The 20,196-nt window shown below is 32.1% G+C and overlaps 1 protein-coding gene across 2 annotated transcripts in view; it reads right to left on the bottom strand.

The window, feature by feature from the left end:
- Positions 1-2,156: 2,156 nt before the first annotated feature.
- Positions 2,157-20,196, bottom strand: part of SLCO4C1 (solute carrier organic anion transporter family member 4C1) — a 72,611-nt gene continuing 54,571 nt past the window's right edge. The window contains exons 9-13 of one of the 2 annotated variants that reach the window (XM_077757111.1): positions 16,819-16,972; positions 13,126-13,316; positions 11,745-11,809; positions 9,884-10,021; positions 2,157-2,455 (exon numbers count right to left, since the gene is read on the bottom strand). In XM_077757111.1, the coding sequence (XP_077613237.1) occupies positions 2,298-2,455; positions 9,884-10,021; positions 11,745-11,809; positions 13,126-13,316; positions 16,819-16,972 (706 nt within the window). In that variant the 3' untranslated portion in view covers positions 2,157-2,297. Of the gene's footprint in view, positions 2,456-9,178; positions 9,237-9,883; positions 10,022-11,744; positions 11,810-13,125; positions 13,317-16,818; positions 16,973-20,196 lie in introns of those variants that run through there. The other variant, XM_077757112.1, reaches the window with a different exon arrangement.

Here is a 20,196-nt window from a genome sequence, read left to right as displayed (position 1 = left end):
TGCAGTTTCAGATAATTGACAACCAGCCATCTGCAAATATATATTCTTATAAATCTTATATATCTGTCTATCATACATGAAAATGATTGTATGAAACATTTTAGCATATATTTCATAGTGAATGTGGTTTATATTGAATTAAATACAATTATTCAGATACCAGAAATCAGTGAATTAAATTACATTAAACAAGTTAAAAAGTACACTGATTTCCCTTTCTCAAACATCAAATGGGTGTGTACTCACAAATAGATATAAAACTTATTGCAAAATATGTGCCATTTAATAAAGTTAAATATTTAATAATCTAATACAAAGATTCTTATTTTAAAAGAGATACATACATACATTTTACATAATTATTTAAATTAGAGAAAATATTCAAAGAAACAAATTAAAAAGTACATTGATTTCCCTTTCTCAAACATCAAATGGGTGTGTATTCACAAACAGATATAAAACTTAATGAAAAATATGTGCCATTTAATAAAGTTAAATATTTAATAATCTAATACAAATATTCATTTTAAAAGAGATACATACATACATTTTACATAATTATTTAAATTAGAGAAAATATTCAAAGAAAATATAAAATTTTACTTATATTTCTCTCCAACCTACACAGCTAAGTCAATTGCATACAGTTCTTTCCATATATAAAAGTATTACATTTTTATATCCTACAATTGAGGAAATCTAAATACTAAAAATAAGTTTAAAGACATATATCCAGTTATGTACAAAAATAACCATGGTCAACTTATAGTTTCAAGTTTACTTTAAAAATCATTTAAGCTGTGAAAAAAATATACTATGAAAAAATTGTTCTTAAAATAGCGTATCAAAACATATAATCTAGTTGATCCAAAAGTATAAATAATGATTATAAATTACAGTAGTGTTGACACTGCTCTGTCATAAAAGGAGGTGTTCTTTGTAAATATGTGTAAGAATCTGACTTCCTTCAAGTGCCAAAATTATTTTCACTTTACCCATTTTCATTAAAAAGTCTGTAAAAGTGTAATATCTTATAAAATTGAGTACACTGAACACAGTGAAGCCCTTGCCAATTATTAAGTGACTTGTCTATCAAATATATGGATATATAGGGTGATTTCTTCTACTCTCTAAATTAAGTATGAACTTCAACATATTTCTTAATATGTTGTTCACCGATCTATTTCCTCCACATTCTGAGAAGACAAAGTAGGCTTAAATCTTAGCTAAAACAAATGGAGTGTTATAATGGTATATGTGAAATACTTAATCTTTCAATAAATGATCAGTTAAAAAGTAGACTTTAGTGGTTTAATCAAACAACACTAATACATGCCTATTATAAGCAAAGTATTATTTTAGATGCTATAAATAAAAAATTGGTGATAAGTTTTTAAAAAGTGATAAGTTTAAAAAAAGTTAAATTACTGAGTATATAAATACTGATCAATAGTTTCTTAAGAAGTCTTTTCAATAAAATGTACCTAAGCCATTAAAAATCTTTTCATATATAACTGGCACTCTACTGAAGTTGATATTTCTCCTGGAATACATATAATTGAATAACACTATCAAAGAATCACAAAAGGGAAGTGTTAAAAATAAGAAATATTAGCAAATTACTTCCTGGAATTCTTGAAGTAAAGTGAAAATACATTTACATAATGCTATTCATAAATTCACTATATTCAGGGACACAAAGAAGATCATCAACCTATGTTCTAATAGTTCAGTAACCTTTTGTAATGAATAACAGACTAGTGTATATAAATTTAAAAACAAAGTAGCTAGTTTTAAATTCATGAGTTTTCAAGAATAGTTCTCAAAAATTATCACATAATTTGGTTAGTTTAAACTTTTATACCATAAATTTTCCAAATAAGCTCAAACTACTTGTAATGATAATTAAACCAAAACAAGTTGCAAGAAGAATAAAAATATCACTTTGTTTTTAAAATGTAAACTTTTAACCAATCACTGGCTTTTCATCTAATTTAGTTTATTAGTTTTTTATTTCACACCTATACAATGAGAAGTCTGTGTGTGTGTGTGTGTGTGTGTATGTGTGTGTGTGTGTGTGTGTGTTCTGGGGTTTTTGGTGGGTCCTGAAGGCACAAGAATGTTTCTTAAGTTAAAACAAAAACAAAACAAGTTCATAAATGTACAGAAAACACATTTAATTATAAAATACCAACTTTTAAATATGATTGTCCATATTGGGTGGATAATGCTGCAATGGCAATGTGTATTCTTACAAATGAAGGCCAATTTTCCAGTTGTAAAATGGTCTCTTTCTTTTATCCTTCATTTCCTGCATTGCTGAGATCACTTTCTACTGAAACAGTCACAACTGCATTCTGATTTTGAAATGATACATCTGGGTCTAATGGTGGTGGCTTATACAAAAAGACTGCACACCCATTGAAGAAAATGGTGATAATTTTACAAGTAACACCTAAATATAAAAGCAGAAATTAATCATGCATTTGGGTCTTTAAGTATTACAAAAAATTAATTATCACTGAGAAATTCTTCATGAATAGAAACTACTTTAAAGAAGAGGATCATATAGGCATTACATTTCTGTGTTTTAAGTTTTACAGAGAAAGGTGATATTTCTCAGTAAAATATTTCTATACAGTTCAATGAACTAGGCTTCATTTTTTTAAACTTATTTATTTATTGTGAGAAAGACACAGGGAGGGGGGGAGAGTGAGAGAGAGAGCGCGCACATGCAAGTGGGGTCGGGGTGGGGCAAAGAGAGAGATGGAGAAAAAGAATCCCAGCAGGCCCCACATTGTCACTGTAGAGCCTGATGTGGGTGGGGCTCAATTTCACAAAACATGAGATCATGACCTGAGCCAAAATCAAGAGTGGGATGCTTAACCAACTGAGCCACCCAGGTGCCTGTTTCTTTCTAAATAATAAAATGTACAATAACTATTCTTTTCTTGGTTATGATTGTAAATTCTTATAAAATAAGAATTAAAGATAATTAAATTCATGTTTCATTTCTGACTTTATTAACATATTGTATGTATAAAAATTGCAAGACATGAAGTCAATGACAAAATAAAATAGTTTACAATATCCTTGAATCTAAATAACTTGTAGAATTTTCATGTCCATGATGAAAAATAATTCTTAAAAATAAAAAAAGACTCTGGGGTTCTTAAGAGAAAGTTTCCATGAAATAGATCATATTGAATACTCAGCCAAATTTAAGTATCAGCTAAAAATAGGAAACATTGAGACTGACTTCACAAACTTTGTTTTCAAAGAACTCTGATTCTGAACTTGGCTACAAGAAGAGAAACTATTTCTGGTCAGAGCATAAACATTTAAGTCATGGTTGAATAAATTAAAGGACCTCACAATGTAGTTTTTGTAGTACCTAATTTGTATTAGCCATTAGCATTTTATTCAAAATGCATATTTGAAAAACAGGAATTCTCACTGAATTAAGCATTTATAGATTGATAGGAGGAATAATTCCATAAGTATTATTATCACAATGTTTTTAGAAAATTTAAAGGTATGGATGTTCTGGGGAAAATATTCTCATATTCATCATAGAGTAGGAAAAGGAAAAAATTCATTATCTGTATCTTTTGGTCAAAAAGTATAAGCATAACCAATAAAATAATTTTTTAAACATAAAACACAGTAAATAAAAATGTTCAAGTAAATGTGGTGGAAAGATTAATTTTGCCTAGTCAATATTTACTCTATTATATTTTTGGATTTATGTATTTATTTTTTCAGTGGACATTTTATTATTCTGTCATTATAAATTTAGACATCATTCTCTAAGTTTAAACACATTTAAGATTAATAAGCAATCCTGATGCATGTGCCAAAATACAATCGTAGTTAAAATGAATTGCACAATATGTAAATAAATGTCTCTTTTTTATTGAATTGTAATTGGCATAAAGTTTCTATTAGTTTCAAGTGTACAAGAATCATTTGATATTTTTTAACATTATGGAATGATAACTACAATAGGTCCAGTTACCATCACCACATGAAGTTATTACAGTATTATTGACTATAGATCCTATGCTGTATGTTACAACCCTGTGACCTATTTTATAACTGGAAGTTTGTACCTTTTATGCCCCTTCACCTATTTTGGCTTGTCCACTCTCTCCCTCCCCTGTGTCAACTACCAGTTTGTTCTCTGTATCTCAAATCTGTTTCTGGTTTGTTTTGTTTCTTTTACTTTGGTTTTTCAGATTCCAAATATAAGTGAATCATATGTTATTTGTCTTTCTCTACCTGACTTATGTCATTTAGCATAATACCACATACGTCCATTCACGTCCATTCATGCTGTTTCTAATAGCAAGATTTCACCCATTTTATTCCTGTGTAATGTTCCACTGTATATATAGAACACATTTTCTTTATCCATTCACCTATCAATGGTGTGTTATGCATATATCTTAGCTACTATAAATAATGCTGCAATGAACATAGGGGTACATATATTCATTCAGTATTGTCATTTTCTTCAGATAAACACCCAGAAATACTCAGAGGTAGAATTACTAGATCATATTTAGTTTAGAATTAATAGATTTATTTTTAATTTCTTAAGGTACCCCCCCGCACTATTTTCCATAGCAGCTACATCAGTTTGCATTCCTACTGACAGTGCATGAGAGTTCCCTTTTCTCCAAATCCTCACTTTTTATTTCTTCTTTTTGATAACAGCCATTCTGACAGGTGCAAGGTGACAGCTCACTGTATTTTTTATTTGCATCTTCTTCATGATTAGTGATGTTAAGCATCTTTTCATGTGCCTGTTGCCACATGAATATCTTCTTAGGAAAAACGTCTCTGACTAGCTTTTAATCAGGTGTTTCCTTTTTTTGTTGTTGTTATTGAGCTGTATGATTTCTGTATATATATATATATATATCAACCTCTATTGGACATCTCATCTCCAAGTATCTTCTCCCATTAAGTTGCCTTTTCATTTGTTGATAGTTTCCTTCACTGTACAAGAAAAGCTTTTTAGTTGAACGTAGTCACTTTATTTATTTTTGCTTTTGTTTCCCTTGCCTGAACTGACTGATCCAAAAAAAATATTGTGAAGGCTGCTGTCAAAGAGCTTACTGTGTGTTCTTCCAGGAATTTTATGGTTTCAGGTCTTACATTTAAGCCCTTAATATATTTTGAGTTTATTGTTGTGTATGGTGTGAGAAAGTGGTCCAATTTCAATCTTTTGCATTTAGCTGTCCAGTTTTCCCAGCATCATTTATTGAAGTGACTGTATTTTCTCCACTATTATTTTCTCACTTCCTTTGCTGTAGGTTAATTGAGCATATAAATATGGGTTTACTTCTCGGATCTCTCTAGTGCCAGTTGTAAAAGGAATTCTTTTCTTAATGTCTCTTTCTCATAGTTTGCTGATTAGTGTAGAGAAATGTTAACAGATTTCTGTATATATTAATTTTGTATTCTGCAACTTTACCAAATTCACTTATTAGTTCCAATAGTTTTTATGGTGGGCTTCCAATACTATGTTGAATACAAGTGATGAGAGTAAGCATCCTTGTCATGTTCCTGATCTTAGAAGAAAAGCTTTTAACTTTTTACTGTTGAGTATAATGTTAGGTGTGGGTTTTTCATATGTCTTTTATTATGTTGACATATGTTGCCTCTTTACCTACTTTGTTTAGAGTTTTTATCATAAATGGATGTTGAATTCTGTCAAAGGCTTTTTCTCCAATTATGGAAATAATCATATATTTTTAATCCTTAATTTTGTCAACGTTGTGTGACACATTGATTGGTTTGTGGATACTGAACTTTGTATCCCTGAAATGAATCCCACTTAGTCATGGCGTATGATCCCTTTAATATATTGCTGAATTAAGTTTGATATTTTGTTGAAGACATCTGCATTTATGTTAATTAGGGATATTTGCCTGTAATTTTCTTCTTTGTAGTGTGTTTGGCTTTAATATAAGGATAATGCTGGGCCAATAAAATGAGTTTGGAAGTGTTCCTTCCTCTTCAATTTTTTGGAATAATTTGAGAAGGATTAAGTACTAACTCTTTAAATGTTTGGTAGAATTCACCTGTGAAGCCATCTGGACCCGGACCTTTGTCTGTTGGGTATTTTTTGATTACTGATTCAATTTCACTACTAGCAATTGATCTTATTCAGATTTTCTATTTCTTCAAGATTTAGTCTTGGAAGATTATTTTTCTAGGAATTTATTCATTTCTTCTAGGTTGTCTAATTTGATGTATAATTGTTCATAATATTCTCTTATGATCCTTTGTATTTCTGTGGTGTCCACTGTAATTTCTCTTCTATCATTTCTGATTTGATTTGTTTGGGCTCTCTTTGTTTCTTGACGGGCCTAGTTAAAAGTTTGCTGATTTTTGTTGATGCTTTCAAAGAACCAGCTCTTTGTTTCATAGATCATTTTTATTTATCTATTTATTATTATTATTGTTTAGTTTCCTATTTCACTTATTTTTGTCCTGACTTTATTAGTTTCTTCCTTCTATGAACTTTGAGCTTTGTTTTCCTTCTTTTTCAAGTTCCTTTAAATGTAAAGTTACATTGTTTGAGATTTTTACTGTTTCTTAAGAATGGCCTGTATAACAATGAACTTCCCTTTTACAACTGTTTTTTCGCTGCAACCCCAAATTCTAGAACATTGTGTTTCCATTTTAATTTATCTCGAGGCATTTTTTTTTAATTTCTCTTTTGATTTCTTCTTTGATCCATTGGCTGTTCAGTAGCATTTTTTTATTATTTATTTTACTTATTTTTTATTTTAATTAGTTAATTTTTAAATTTATATCCAAGTTAGTTAGCATATAGTGCTACAATGATTTCAGGAGTAGGTTCCTTAATGCCCCTTACCCATTTAGCCCATCCCCCCCTCCCACAACCCCTCCACTAACCCTCTGTTTGTTATCTATATTTAAAAGTCTCTTATGTTTTATCCCATCCCTGTTTTTATATTATTTTTGTTTCCCTTCCTTATGTTCATCTGTTTTGTACCTTAAGTTCCTCATATGAATGAAGTCATATGATATTTGTTGCTCTAATTTCACTTGGCATAATGATACCCTCTAGTTCCATACATGTAGTTGAAAATGGCAAGATTTCATTCTTTTTGATTGTCAAGTAATACTCCATTGTATGAACATCTTTTGATCCATTCATCCATAGATGGACATTTGGGTTCTTTTCATACTTTGACTATTGTCAATAGTACTGTTATAAACATTGGGGTGCATGTGCCCCTTTGAAACAGCATACCCATATCCTTTGGATAAACACCTAGTACTGCAATTGCTGGGTCGTAGGGTAGTTCTATTTTTAATTGTTTGAGGAATCTCCATACTGTTTCCCAGAGTGGTTGTACCAGTTTAGTAGCATGTTTTTAAATCTCCACATATTTTGGGGCACCTCGGTGGCTAAGGTAGGGTAAGCATCTAGCTTTGGCTCAGGTAATGATTTTACAGTTTGTGCGTTTGAGCCTCACATCAGGCTTTGTGCTAACAACTGAGTTTGGAGCCTACTTCAGATTCTGTGTCTCTTCTCTCTCTGCCCCTCCCCAGCCTATACTTTGTCTCTCTCTCAAAAATAAATAGACATTAAAACAAAATTTTTGAAATAAAAAATAAACCTTCACATATTTTGTGAATTTTCCAGTTTTCTTCTTGTAACTGATTTCCAGTTTAATACTTTTGTGGTCAGAAAAAATACCTGATATGATATCAATCTTCTCAGATTTATTGAGACTTGTTTTGTGACCTTGCATGTGATCTATTCTGGAGAATGTCCCATGTGCACTTGAAAGAATGTGTATTCTGCTGTTCTGGGATGGAATGCTCTGTATATATCTTTTAGGTTCATCTGATCTATTTAAGGCCATAGTTCCCATATTGATTTTCTATCTGGATGATCTATCTATTGATGTAAGTGGGGCATTAAAGTCCCCTACTATTATTGTATTACTGTCTATTTCTCCCATTACTACTGCTAATATTTGCTTTATATATTTAGGTGTTCTATGTTAGGTACAATAATGTTTACAAATGCTATTGGACTGATCCTTTTACCATTATGTAATGCCTTTCTTTGTCTTGTTATTTGTTTTAAAATCTATTCTGGCTGCGGTGCAGCTGGATGGCTCAGTCGGGGCATCTGAATGGCTTAGTCAGTTAAGCATCTTGAATCTTGATTTCAGTTTGGGTCATGACCTCACAGTCCATGAAATTAAACCCTAAGCTGGACTCAGAATGGAGCACAGAGCCTGCTTTGGATTCTCTCTCTCTCTTTCTCTCTCTCTCTCTCTCACTCTGGCCCTCCCCTGCTCATGCTCACTCTTTATCTTTCTCCAAATAAATAAATAAATAAATAAATAAATAAATAAATAAACTTAGAGTCTATTTTGTCTAAGATAAGCATTGCTATTCCAATTTTCTTTCCATTTTTATGGAATGTCTGTTCCATCCCTTCACTTTCAGTCAGGGACCATATTTAAGTTTTAAGTGAGTCTCTTATAGGTAATATAAACAAGGGTCTTGTTTTTTTTAATCCATTCAGCCATTCAATGTCTTTTGATTACAGAATTTAATTCATTTAGGGGCGCCTGTGTGGCTCAGTCAGTTAAGCAATCGACTTTGGCTCAGGTCATGATCTTGATTGTGTAGCACAATCCCTTCACTAGTTGAGGAAGTGCTCTTTATTTTTGGGATCCCTCCCAATTGTGGAGTTACTGTGTCTGGAGTCAGATCCTCAGCAAAGCCATGTCTCTCCTTTTCCTATCCTACTTGACATGTCTCTTTTGTCTTTTGTTATAGAGTACTGTGTCGAGTGCTAAGATTCTTTTTAGAAGATTATTTTATATGTACCTGTAAATTTATTGTGTCAATGGGAGGAGATGAGTTCAGGGTCTTCCTATGCCACCATCGTGAAACCTCTACCTCTATTTTTAATTTAAATATTTTAGGTTGTTTTTAATTTTAAAAATTTTTTTAAGTTTGTTAATTTATTTTATTTCTTTTTTTATTTTTATTTTTTACAAATAGTTTATTGTCAAGTTGGTTTCCATATAACACCCAGTGCTCATCCCCACAAGTGCCCTCCTCCATGCCCATCTCCCTCCTCCCCCCCACACCCATCAGTCCTCAGTTTGTTCTCAGCATTCAAGAGTCTCTCATGGTTTGCCTCTCTCCCTCCACCGCAGCAATTTCTTACTTGACACATCCCCAAAAGCAAAAGAATCAAGAGCAAAAATAAACTATTGGGACCTCATCAAGATTAAAAGCTTCTGCAAGGCAAAGGAAACAATCCATAAAACTAATTTTTTAATTTTAACTCTTGTAATATAGATGCATTGATCTACTTCTGCAATCTTAAACATCATTTATTGCTTAATCAAGACTATCCAAGATAGACTACCAAAGGCAAAAAGGGTTAAATATCATAGCTAACCTTCTAAACTATAAAAATATTTCTTACAACATGCCTCAGAGCCAAAAGATACTTCCCTACCTCAGCTCTAAGTGTTTTCCAAAGCTCAGGTATCTAGATGACAATCATTCCAGAGAGTTTTTTAGATTTCTCTTTTATCTTTTTGTTAGACTTTCAAAAAATTTTTTGACAGAAGTTGTTTTAAAAAATGATGTGATTTCATGAAAGCTAAAATGTTATTCTCTTCTATTTGAGGCTGAGCCTAACAGATTCATTAAAGCCTTTCATCACATGCTGTGTTAACTGGTCTCTATAGGACATCCCATACGCATGGACTGAACATTATAAAACTTAAGTAACAAAAAGATTTTTTTTTCCTTTAACATTATCAATTTAATCTAAAGTTATCAAGAAATTACCACTTACTTATAGCTACTAGCATATGGGCCATCTTGATGTTATTATAAATCCAGCAGGCTCCTCTAGTTCCACATTCATTAATATCCCACAGAATACATGTGCTGTCTATTGTGATACCAAATATAATTGGTCCAGGTATTGTGCCTAGAAGAATTATATGTGAAATACACATCAGTAAAGATTACAGCCTACAGTTATAGGCTTTTACATACATGGTTATACATATATTTTATATAAATAAGACTAGGAATTAATCTGCACATATATAAAATAATGTACAAGTAATGTATAAGTTCATATAGAAGTAATAGGTATATTAAAAAGAAGCACAGATAAAACATTCTAGAATAATTATTATATACTTCTAATCAATTCAAAAATTCATTTTAATAAGAATATCTGGCATATATTAACATTTAGCTAAGTAAATATTTTAATTCACTGCTTTCCTAATCTAATGAATGCATTTGAAATTAGCAATTTTACTTTTAAAAATTCAAAATTATTGATGCACAACATAAGTGCTAAACTACAGTATATGTGTTATGGGTATGTGCATGCATGAAGAGTGCACATGTGCATGCACGCACACATACGTATACACGCATTCATACTAACATGCTTAAGAATACTACCGCCAACACACCCCCTCCCTCACATGAGGTCACAAGGCTCTAAACTTCCACATCTTGAAGAAGTTTCCAACTATTACAAATCAGATACACGAAGTGGTATTTCTTGGACAAAGATTTCAGCTACATCCAGTCTGTTGTTTCATGACCTGAAGTCTGACAGAATCAAAAGAGCACTGGATTTAGAAGGATATCATTTTCCTATTCTCATTTTTACCACAAATTGTGTAACCATGGGCAAATCCCTGAATCTCCCAAAACCTTAAGTTATGCATATGAAAATAAGAAAGTTGGTCCAGGTGATTTCTCCTGCTCCTAACTTTTGGTTTTGGTTTCATAAGTTATCTTAATATTGTGGGCATAATATTGTGGAAATAATCACACACACATATAATTATATGTATAACATAGTATTTCTGTCATATTTCTTTCTACATCTGGAACCTTACAAAATTTTCTATAAAATCTTTCTTCCATCAATTCTTAACTAGCCACAAATCTATGCGAAATTTTCACTGAAATATGTTAACTCATTATTTTTCATTGCTAATACAATATAATTATGTCCCAAATGGAGATAAATGCTGGGAGAAAAGGAATTACAATAGTTATAAATATGATTCTATAACAATTTATGTTGATAATGGGTTTTACATGAATAGGAAAATTTATCCTACTGTGCTCTATTAAAAATGTGTTGCTATCCCTATGTTATATTTAAAAAAAAATTTTAAATGACTTTTATTTATTTTTGAGAGAGAGAGAGAGAGACAGCATGAGCAGGGGAGGGGCAGAGAGAGAGGGAGATACAGAACCAAAGACAAGCTTCCAGGCTCTGAGCTAGCTGTCAGCAGAGCCTGATGTGGGGCTCTAACCTACGAACCATAAGATCATGACCTGAGCCAAAGCCGGACACTTAACCGACTGAGCCACCCAGGCACCCCAATATATATTTTAAATAAATATGATATACTCTTTAAAGTTATATTTGTAACAGAATTGGAAACAACAGTTAACCAAACAGGTAGGTGAAAACTAAAGTCATTATTTTCATATGTGATTCATAAATAATACTATATCTTAAATATTAGAAAACTACTTTCTTCAACGACAATTATGCAGTTATTGATGGCATTTAAATTATTGTCTTGGCACATTCCATAAGTGAACTAGCCAATAATATTGATGAACAAAAATTACCAACAGTCACCAATGAATTAAGAAAAATGACATACCAACTAATCGAAGCAGCATAAACTGTATTCCCAATGCTAGGGACCGTTGCTTCTGATTAACACACCTAGAGATATCAAATACATATTAACTAAAAGTGGTTGCATAATATATTTGCTCTTAGAGCCAATTTATTTTTCTACCAACTTAGCATTCCTATAGTAAATGCTATGTTATGTGCATGAAATAAACTGTTTGTAACATGTTATACAGAGTTCAACCTAAGAAAAATGTTATATGAACTAAAACACTACAAAACACAGAGAAGAATCAAATAAAGTTTAACAAAAGTATTGAATATGAATTTTAACAAATTTAAAAAAGAAAGGAAATTCATTAGTAAGACTTATTTTTGACTGTCCCTTAAGTCACAAGTCACATAACTTAAGTCACAAGCAAATAAATATTACTCTAATTCTTATTAAGTTTTGAGACAGAAATCATACATATGGGATCTAATTTGGGGTTTATAAATCAATTGCTGAGGCTCAATCTGATTCCACGATGATTCTTTAAGTAATAACTATCAAACATGAAATGAGACATGATTTGGCACACAAGAGTTAGACAACAGATAAAGAGATCAACTAGTCTTTAAAAATAAACGTGTATTTGAAAACTGATATAATTTCCCAAAAATGAAGTTTTAAAAAACCATTTTCTCAATTCTCTAAATAATTCCAACTTCTACATAGGGTAATGTTATCAGACTATTTAATATTTGCAGACAGAATCTCCAAAACTTCCATTTGACAAAATTATGTGAAAAGGTGGTGAGTATCAGGGAATAAAAACTGAAGAGTAAAAAAGCTAGAGTTTGGTAGGAAAGACATAAAAAGGCTGATGAACTTACGAAATGGCAGATTTTGTTTTATCAGAAAAAACCCTGATAAATATTTTTATCAAGTGTTGTAGAAGGAAAAAGAGCAACTTGAAAGCTCAAGACACTGTCAAGAGCCCTGTGGCATCTATCCTTTCATCTAGTAGAGCATTGTTTACAGAAGGTTGAATATCACTGCACGTACTATCTAATGTACAATTCAGGTCATTCTGATTCTGACATATGTGGAATTAATGCACTGCATTTCCATCAAACTCAAACATGGTTGAATAGCTTAAATGGAAGCCTGATGAAAGAGTCAGAGAAGCTAAAGTCAAGTACATTCCAGATAGGCAATATTAAGACACTTTCACATACACGATCACATTTATACCTCATATATCTGGGATTCAATGAAATAGCTTTTCCAATGCCATAGAAGTAACAATCTTTTAAGAACTGAATTAGTATTAGAACCAGCGGCCAATAAATGAACCAAATAAACTATTTTCTTTTCACTCAACATATCTGAGGGATGGCAAATTTCACAACATAATACATACCTTAGAATGGACACAGTTATAGGAGTACCAGCCATAAATGTAAAGATAATTGTAGCAAAGAAAATGCCAAGGAATATGGGCAATTTTGCACATCGACTTTCACATTTTCCAGCTTTAGCTTCAAAAATAAAACTTGCCAAAGTAGGGGTTATTTCTGTATTCCTTGCAATACAGGAACAATTGTAATATTCCTACAAATTTTAGACATGAAGATATTGCAAGTGCTTATCTTGAAAACATATTTTACCACTGTAAGTTAGGTGATCTATAGACATGGCAATCATTTTACACAGTCTTAATCTCTACACAACAAATAATGCTGCAAAAGAGTAATTAACTCTTAAGAGATTAAGTAAGTGAAAATAAAGGACCATATTTATAAAGTAGAATCATCTGTATTTGAGTTTTGTATTCATTACTTCAACTTGTAAGCTATTATTGCTTCATGACTTATAAAATAAATTGAAAGAATATAACAATTACCTGCCCTCATCTTCTAGACTACTTAAATAGATTATATTTATTTAAATAGTTTTCTTGCTAACTTTCTTTTCCATTATAGAAGGCAAAGAAGAACACTATCGATACTAGTCTGAATGGACAAACACTACAATTTTAACAAATGCCACAGCAAAATTAACTAATATATCACAAGTCTCTAGAAAAAAAAGATGCTGCTTTCAAGTAAACAACTTTACTATCATCTTCTGAACTTTCTGTAATTGCTTTACTAAAAGCAAGTTCTATCCTTTCAAAGATGATATATTTATGACAATCAAAAGCTATAAGTTATTGTTCCATTACCCTGAAGGTTATTTCATATATAAATATATAAATAAGATTATTTAATATGTACTTACATATAAATTAATGATATGAAGTATTGAAAGGTAACATGTTAAAAGATTACAAAGTATTATTTTTGTAGGAAAAGAATTCAGAGTTTAGGGGTGACTGGGTGGCTCAGTTGGTTAGGCCTCCAACTTCGGCCTAGGTCATGATCTCACCATTCCCAAGTTCAAGCCCCACACTGAGGTCTGTGCTGACAGCTCAGAGACTGGAGCCTGCTTGAGATTCTGTACCTCTCTCTCTCTCTCTCTCTGCCCCTCTCTCCACCTCAAAAATAGATAAACATTAGGAAAAAAAGAATTCAAAGTTTAAAAAGTTTGTTAGGCATAATTACTTTTTAAATGTTTTTTCACACCTCAATTGCATTCTTATTATAAATCTTTTTACAAGTTTAAGGCCTCAAATAAGTCATAATAGAGCCATAGAAGTCAAAGGGAAATGGTGCTTTTATTATACTAAAGGCCAGACACCATTTCGCAGTGCTAAAGCTAATGTAAGGTCACTGGTACTGATACAGGGTATCAAAATATGCAGATGACACTCCCAAAATGGAGTATTACATACTCAGCAACTGGATATACCAAATAATGAAGAAGTATAGCCTTTAAGATTTTAAGAGAAAAGTATTTTCTATCTTGATGAAATTGTACACCTCTCTTAAATAAAAAAGTATACAATTTTACCTGCAATATACCTAGCTGTTACTAAACATCTGTTTTGTTGCTTGGGTCAATGTGAAATATAAGACTAATATTTCTCTGAACAAATGTGCATAGGTATTTACTATATTATTATCAATGGACTTTGCCTATCTGAAACATTCCATAAGAAAAAAAAAAATCCTGTGAAAAAAATGAGTTGTGACATGGACTAGACGGACATGAAAATGACAGAATAGAAAATTTGTAAGCCAAAATAACTTTATTTTCCTAAACAACCTCTAGGAGACACTTCACTATTTAAGATGGAAATTACAGTATTTGGAGAAAAATATAAATATCAAAATAACCAATACCATTTCAAGTGTGCTCTGGGTATTAGATTTTTTTTTTCTTTCTTGGGGTTCCTTATGTAGGATAGTATTTGTGTCTAACATTTTTAGTATGTGAATAAAACCTTACAAATATCTCTTTGTTGTAATCTTCGAATTAGAATTATTCAATAGCCCTTAGTAATCATATTTTATACACAAGAAAATGCTACCTACATACCTACCTCTCAAAGTAATTGTTATCTATCTTCCAGGTAGCTCTGATTGTGTAACATGCATCATGCTCAATTGTGGATTTGATCCCATATAAGTAATATTACAAACACCTGATTTTCTCAATCTGTTTTAAAACTAAAGCAAGTACAGATGTCTACTGGTTTGAAGGCATGATAACCCTCAGATCTGAGATCTTAAAAATCTTCTTGAGGTCTTTTATTTTTCATAGGTACTTTATGGTAATAGTTTTATAGTTTATGGTAATCAGTTTTATCCCAAGCATTAAAACTGCACATATGGCACCCAAGTCCATTAGGTCTACTATGATTCACCACAGATATTTTTTTCAGACACATTTTTGAATGTTCTTAGATGAGCATTTTAAAATCTATAAGCTAGGTAATATCAAAAAAATGTACAATATTTCTCATATCTTCTACCCCCTGCAGGAAGATCAAATCCTAGCATGTTCAGATAAACTTCTAATGTATTTATTACACACAAAATCACTACAGATATGTGTGTATATGTATATGTACATATGTTTACGTGTTTATGAACATATAAACACGTACAACCATATATACACACAAGCAATCCATGTTGGTTTTTGAAGAAATATGAAATAATTGTACAGATTCTTTCAATTAGCTATTTCTAGTTATTTATGTACAAATCTTTTCTTACAATCTTAAACTTATTTTTATATGGGAAAAGAAATGCCATTTCACTAGTCTACATTTCAAATATTCAAGATTGTACTGTTTTGTCATATAATTCTTACATATCTAATTCATTGTGGTCTCTTATAATATCACAGTATATATTTCTCTAAGCTCTTCTTAAAGTTATCACATTATGTATTAATCCATAACATATTATGTACTATTAATAATCTGAATGTTATTTTTCCCAAAACTCTTAAATTAACTAAGATGAAATCTTTAGATTGTAGATATAGTCCAGTAAAATTCTACTGGATCCTCTTAAACAATTTAGCTCTTAAAAAATCATATCTAGGTAAACTAATATGCATTCTAATCTAGAATTAAAAGTAAATATGTACTTACGAATGATTTGGGGTATTTTAAAATGAATCCATGGTGCATCAAATAAAAGCAGTAAATATTTATGACGTTTCTAATATACAATTGTAATTAGTAAGACTAGAAGTTCCCTGACTTCTAGGGGCCTAAAGTATGGCTGAGAAAAAATCTTAAAATGCAAAAAGGTAAATAATATTTCACTACTATAACAGAAGTGATGTTACAAGGATGTATGTGAATAACTGTCAAATTGATTTTTCAACATTTAATGCATCTGAAATATAAAGGAAGAAGAATCTTTTTCAACCTGAGTGCTTAGGGTCTTTAAAAGAATTATACACACACACACACACAAACATACAACACACACACATACATACACACACACATAATTAAGAACACTTTACATGATCGCTAGAGTTTGTTCATCTAACTTGATTGAAACTTTATGCTAGCTTCTGAATGGAGGAGGTGGGCCAGCAAGGGAAGAACAAACAGGTACTACGTAACTCCACTAGAGGGATAAAGAAGGTCATCCATAAATGTACAAACACACTACCTCATGAAGGTAAAGCAGAAACCACAAGTTACCTTTGCCTGTCTTTTTAAAAGAGAATCTTTACAACCTGCAAAGCAGGGAGAGAAATACTGGACTCCATCTCCTCCACAGACAGGATAATAATATGATTGAAAGCAGTTACAATCCGCATTACAAGGAGCGGTCAAGTTTCCCAGTTCTCCTGTCCTGTCAACAAGAAATGAAATAAGGCAAATTATCTATGTTGGAACTTTCAATGAACAGTTCTGAAGCACTGCTAGATCTTGCCCTTCAGTCATTTATTTACTCACTCAACACATACTTAATTACTGAATGAATAAAACAAATAAAATGTCTTCCTTTTCACACAAAATTTATTTCTTGTGAGAGAAAGAGTCAGCATAAACAATACTTATATAATACAATGTATCTCAGTGAAAAGAAAAACAGGCAGAGTAAGCAAAAAAATAAAGCAGGGTTTCTCATTAGGTACTACATTATTCTTTCCAGGGGTAGCAGCAAGGGGAGTGCTGGTTTTGTGGATCGTAGGATGCCTAAGAGCATCCCTGGCCTCTACTCATTAGATGCCAGTAGGATCCCTCACTTAAGACAACCAAAGTGTCTCTAGACATTGCTAACTTTCCCTGGAGTGCGGAAAATTTTAAACCTACAAGAATGAATAAAATTAATGGTATCCAACATACTCATTTTACCAGTGGGAAAACTAGGGCCCACAGGGATATATATAATATATCACCAAATATTCCTGATACCCAGGCTCAGTTTTGTTCCATGCTGTCTTTTAACAGGATGCAATATCTCTGGTAACATAAAGGGTTACCCTAACCAAAGATACTTCTCTGATCCCTGTTTGTTCATTCATTCAACCAATAAAAATTGAGCAAATAGCTAGATCCTATGCTAGGTATCAGGAATACAAAGCTGAGTAAGGTAGTTGCTGTCCTCAAAGATTTCACAGTCTAGGAGTATAGATTAACACAGAAAATTATACACTAATATGGTGAATATGCTTACAGGCATTTGCAAAGTGTACTTTAGAAGCACTGAAGAAGGACAAGCTAAAATTTAGGTGAGAGTTTTTAGGAGCTACTGCCTGAGAAAGTCTTAAAGGATGAGTTAGCTGGATAAAAGGGGAATGTGAATGGCACTTCAGAGAAGCTAGTACAAAAGTGTAAAGGTGAGATATAGCTTCCTATATGGAGGAATATGAATGATTATGGATGATGTCTGAGGCAGTGAGTGATCAGAAATGTAAGTGGAGAGGGGCCAGGGACCAGATAATTGAGGGCCTTATGGGCTTGTTAAAAACAATGGGTTTTAACCTATTTTTGAATGGTAGTCAAAGTATTTTACACTGGAAAGTGATACTGCCAAAAGCACATCTTAAAGAAATAATGCTAGGAGTGACAGAGAGTATAAGCATGAAGGAAGGAGACCTGTTACAATATCCCAGACCGTAAGTTATGACAATTGACAATATATAGGAGAACAAAAATAGAACATTTGATTAAAGGAGACATATTTGGTAAGTATTTTGGCTGATTCTATATATTCTGGATGTAGAATCACCTTAAACATTGGGGGTAAGATTTGGTGTTTGAAGACGGGTATAGGAAGAAAGAGTCAAGAGTGACTCCTACTGTCTAACTTGGTATTTGGGTAGAGAAAGAGAACTTAGTTTGGGGGAAGACATGATGGATATGATTTTATACATACTGAGGTTAAGAGTCTCAAAATTTGGTGAAGAAATAAGGCCTGAAGCTAGATATCTAATATCATTTGCATATAAATGTGGCTGAAACCATGATAATGATAAGATTAGACATATAAGGAGCATAGAGCAAGAGGGTACAGAGGTCTCAAGTGTCCATTTCATGAATACATAGTAAGCTCCAATAATGTGCTAGGCTCTACTCAAAGTGTGGAAACATATCTAAAAAGAATAAATAGAGAAAGGAAGACAGGTAGGAATTGTATCATGAGGTAAAGGGGAAACTATTATTAGAAAAATAGTCAACACTTGCAAAGTTTATTAAATGGTCTGAATATATATATTATTTTTAAAATACATAAAATATTTTAGCATTTCTGAATATTTAAAATATACACCTGTATAAACACACACACCCAGATATAAGAGTTAAACACTTATCACAAATAATAGAATTTAAATATCAATTTCTTATTTGGATCCCAACTATTCTATAATTATATCTCTCCCATATGGAAAGATTTCCCTAAACCTATTACAACATCTTAATAGGTATGTATCTTTAAGGTGCTGTTTCAGATGAGAAAGGCAATTCTAGCTGTTTCAGATGAGAAAGGCAATTCTAGCCATAGATCTGATAAAGAAAAAATATTGTGTGTACTTACTACAGTATTTCATATTTCACAAGATTCTAAGTATAATGTAAAACACAAATCACTATTACCAACACTGATTACCAGAAGAGACCCAAAGAGCCTGTAGATGGTCAAGGCAATTAGAACAGTAGGAAGTTTTAATAACTAATATATTTCTAGAAACGACAGTCTGCTTTCAACTGCTGTATCCATATTAAACATTTAATAATGAATTCATGTAAAATATTACATATATTAAAAACATACCCTGAAATAATTAGTGTGGTTAATCTTAAGGGTATTTTTTAAAAGTCTTATTTATTTTTGAGAGAGAAAGAGAGAGCATGTGCACACAAGCTGGGGAGGGGCAGAGAGAGGGAGACACAGAATCCAAAGCATGCTCCAAGTACTGAGCTGTCAGTACAAAAGCCTCACACACGACTTGAACCCACAAATGGTGAGATCATGACCTGAGCTGAAGTCAGACGCACAACTGACTGAACCACCCAGGTACCCCAATCTTAAGTTTTTTAATATATATTATTTAATAGGATTTTAAATGAAGTTATCAATAAGCCTAATTCATTAACTCATAGTTGTAAAGCTGTTTTTAACCACCTGTGATTACATGGCAAGTGCAAATTCTCTGCACCACTCTACTAGAAACCTTAAATTTTCATAACTTCTTTTTCCTGGTAACTAATGAGGTATTTCTCCTGCTTCTTAGTCTATTCTTCTTTCCATATATTACTTTTTCATGTTTCTTAGATGAGGTTACAGTGAGTAAACTGTCCATGATATGGACATTTTAATATGCAGTGTGCAGAGCTAAAATGAAGAATTTAAGGGGCACCTAAGTGGCTCAGTCAGTTAAGCGTCTAACTCCTGATTTATGCTCAGATTATGATCTCACAGCTCCCATTGGAGCTGCATGTCGGCCTCTGCACTGACAATGTGGAGTCTGTTTAGAATTCTCTCTCTCCCTCTCTCTCTGGCCCTCTCCAACTAATGCACATGGGTGCATACTGTCTCTCAAAATAAATACATAAACTTAAAAAAAAAAG

This window comes from Crocuta crocuta, unplaced genomic scaffold, assembly GCF_008692635.1.
Source record: "Crocuta crocuta isolate KB4526 unplaced genomic scaffold, BGI_CrCroc_1.0 scaffold1819, whole genome shotgun sequence".
Classification (NCBI taxonomy): Eukaryota; Metazoa; Chordata; class Mammalia; order Carnivora; family Hyaenidae; genus Crocuta; species Crocuta crocuta.
The sequence above is the reverse complement of the archived record's forward strand: the minus strand, read 5'-3'. Positions and strand labels throughout refer to the sequence as shown.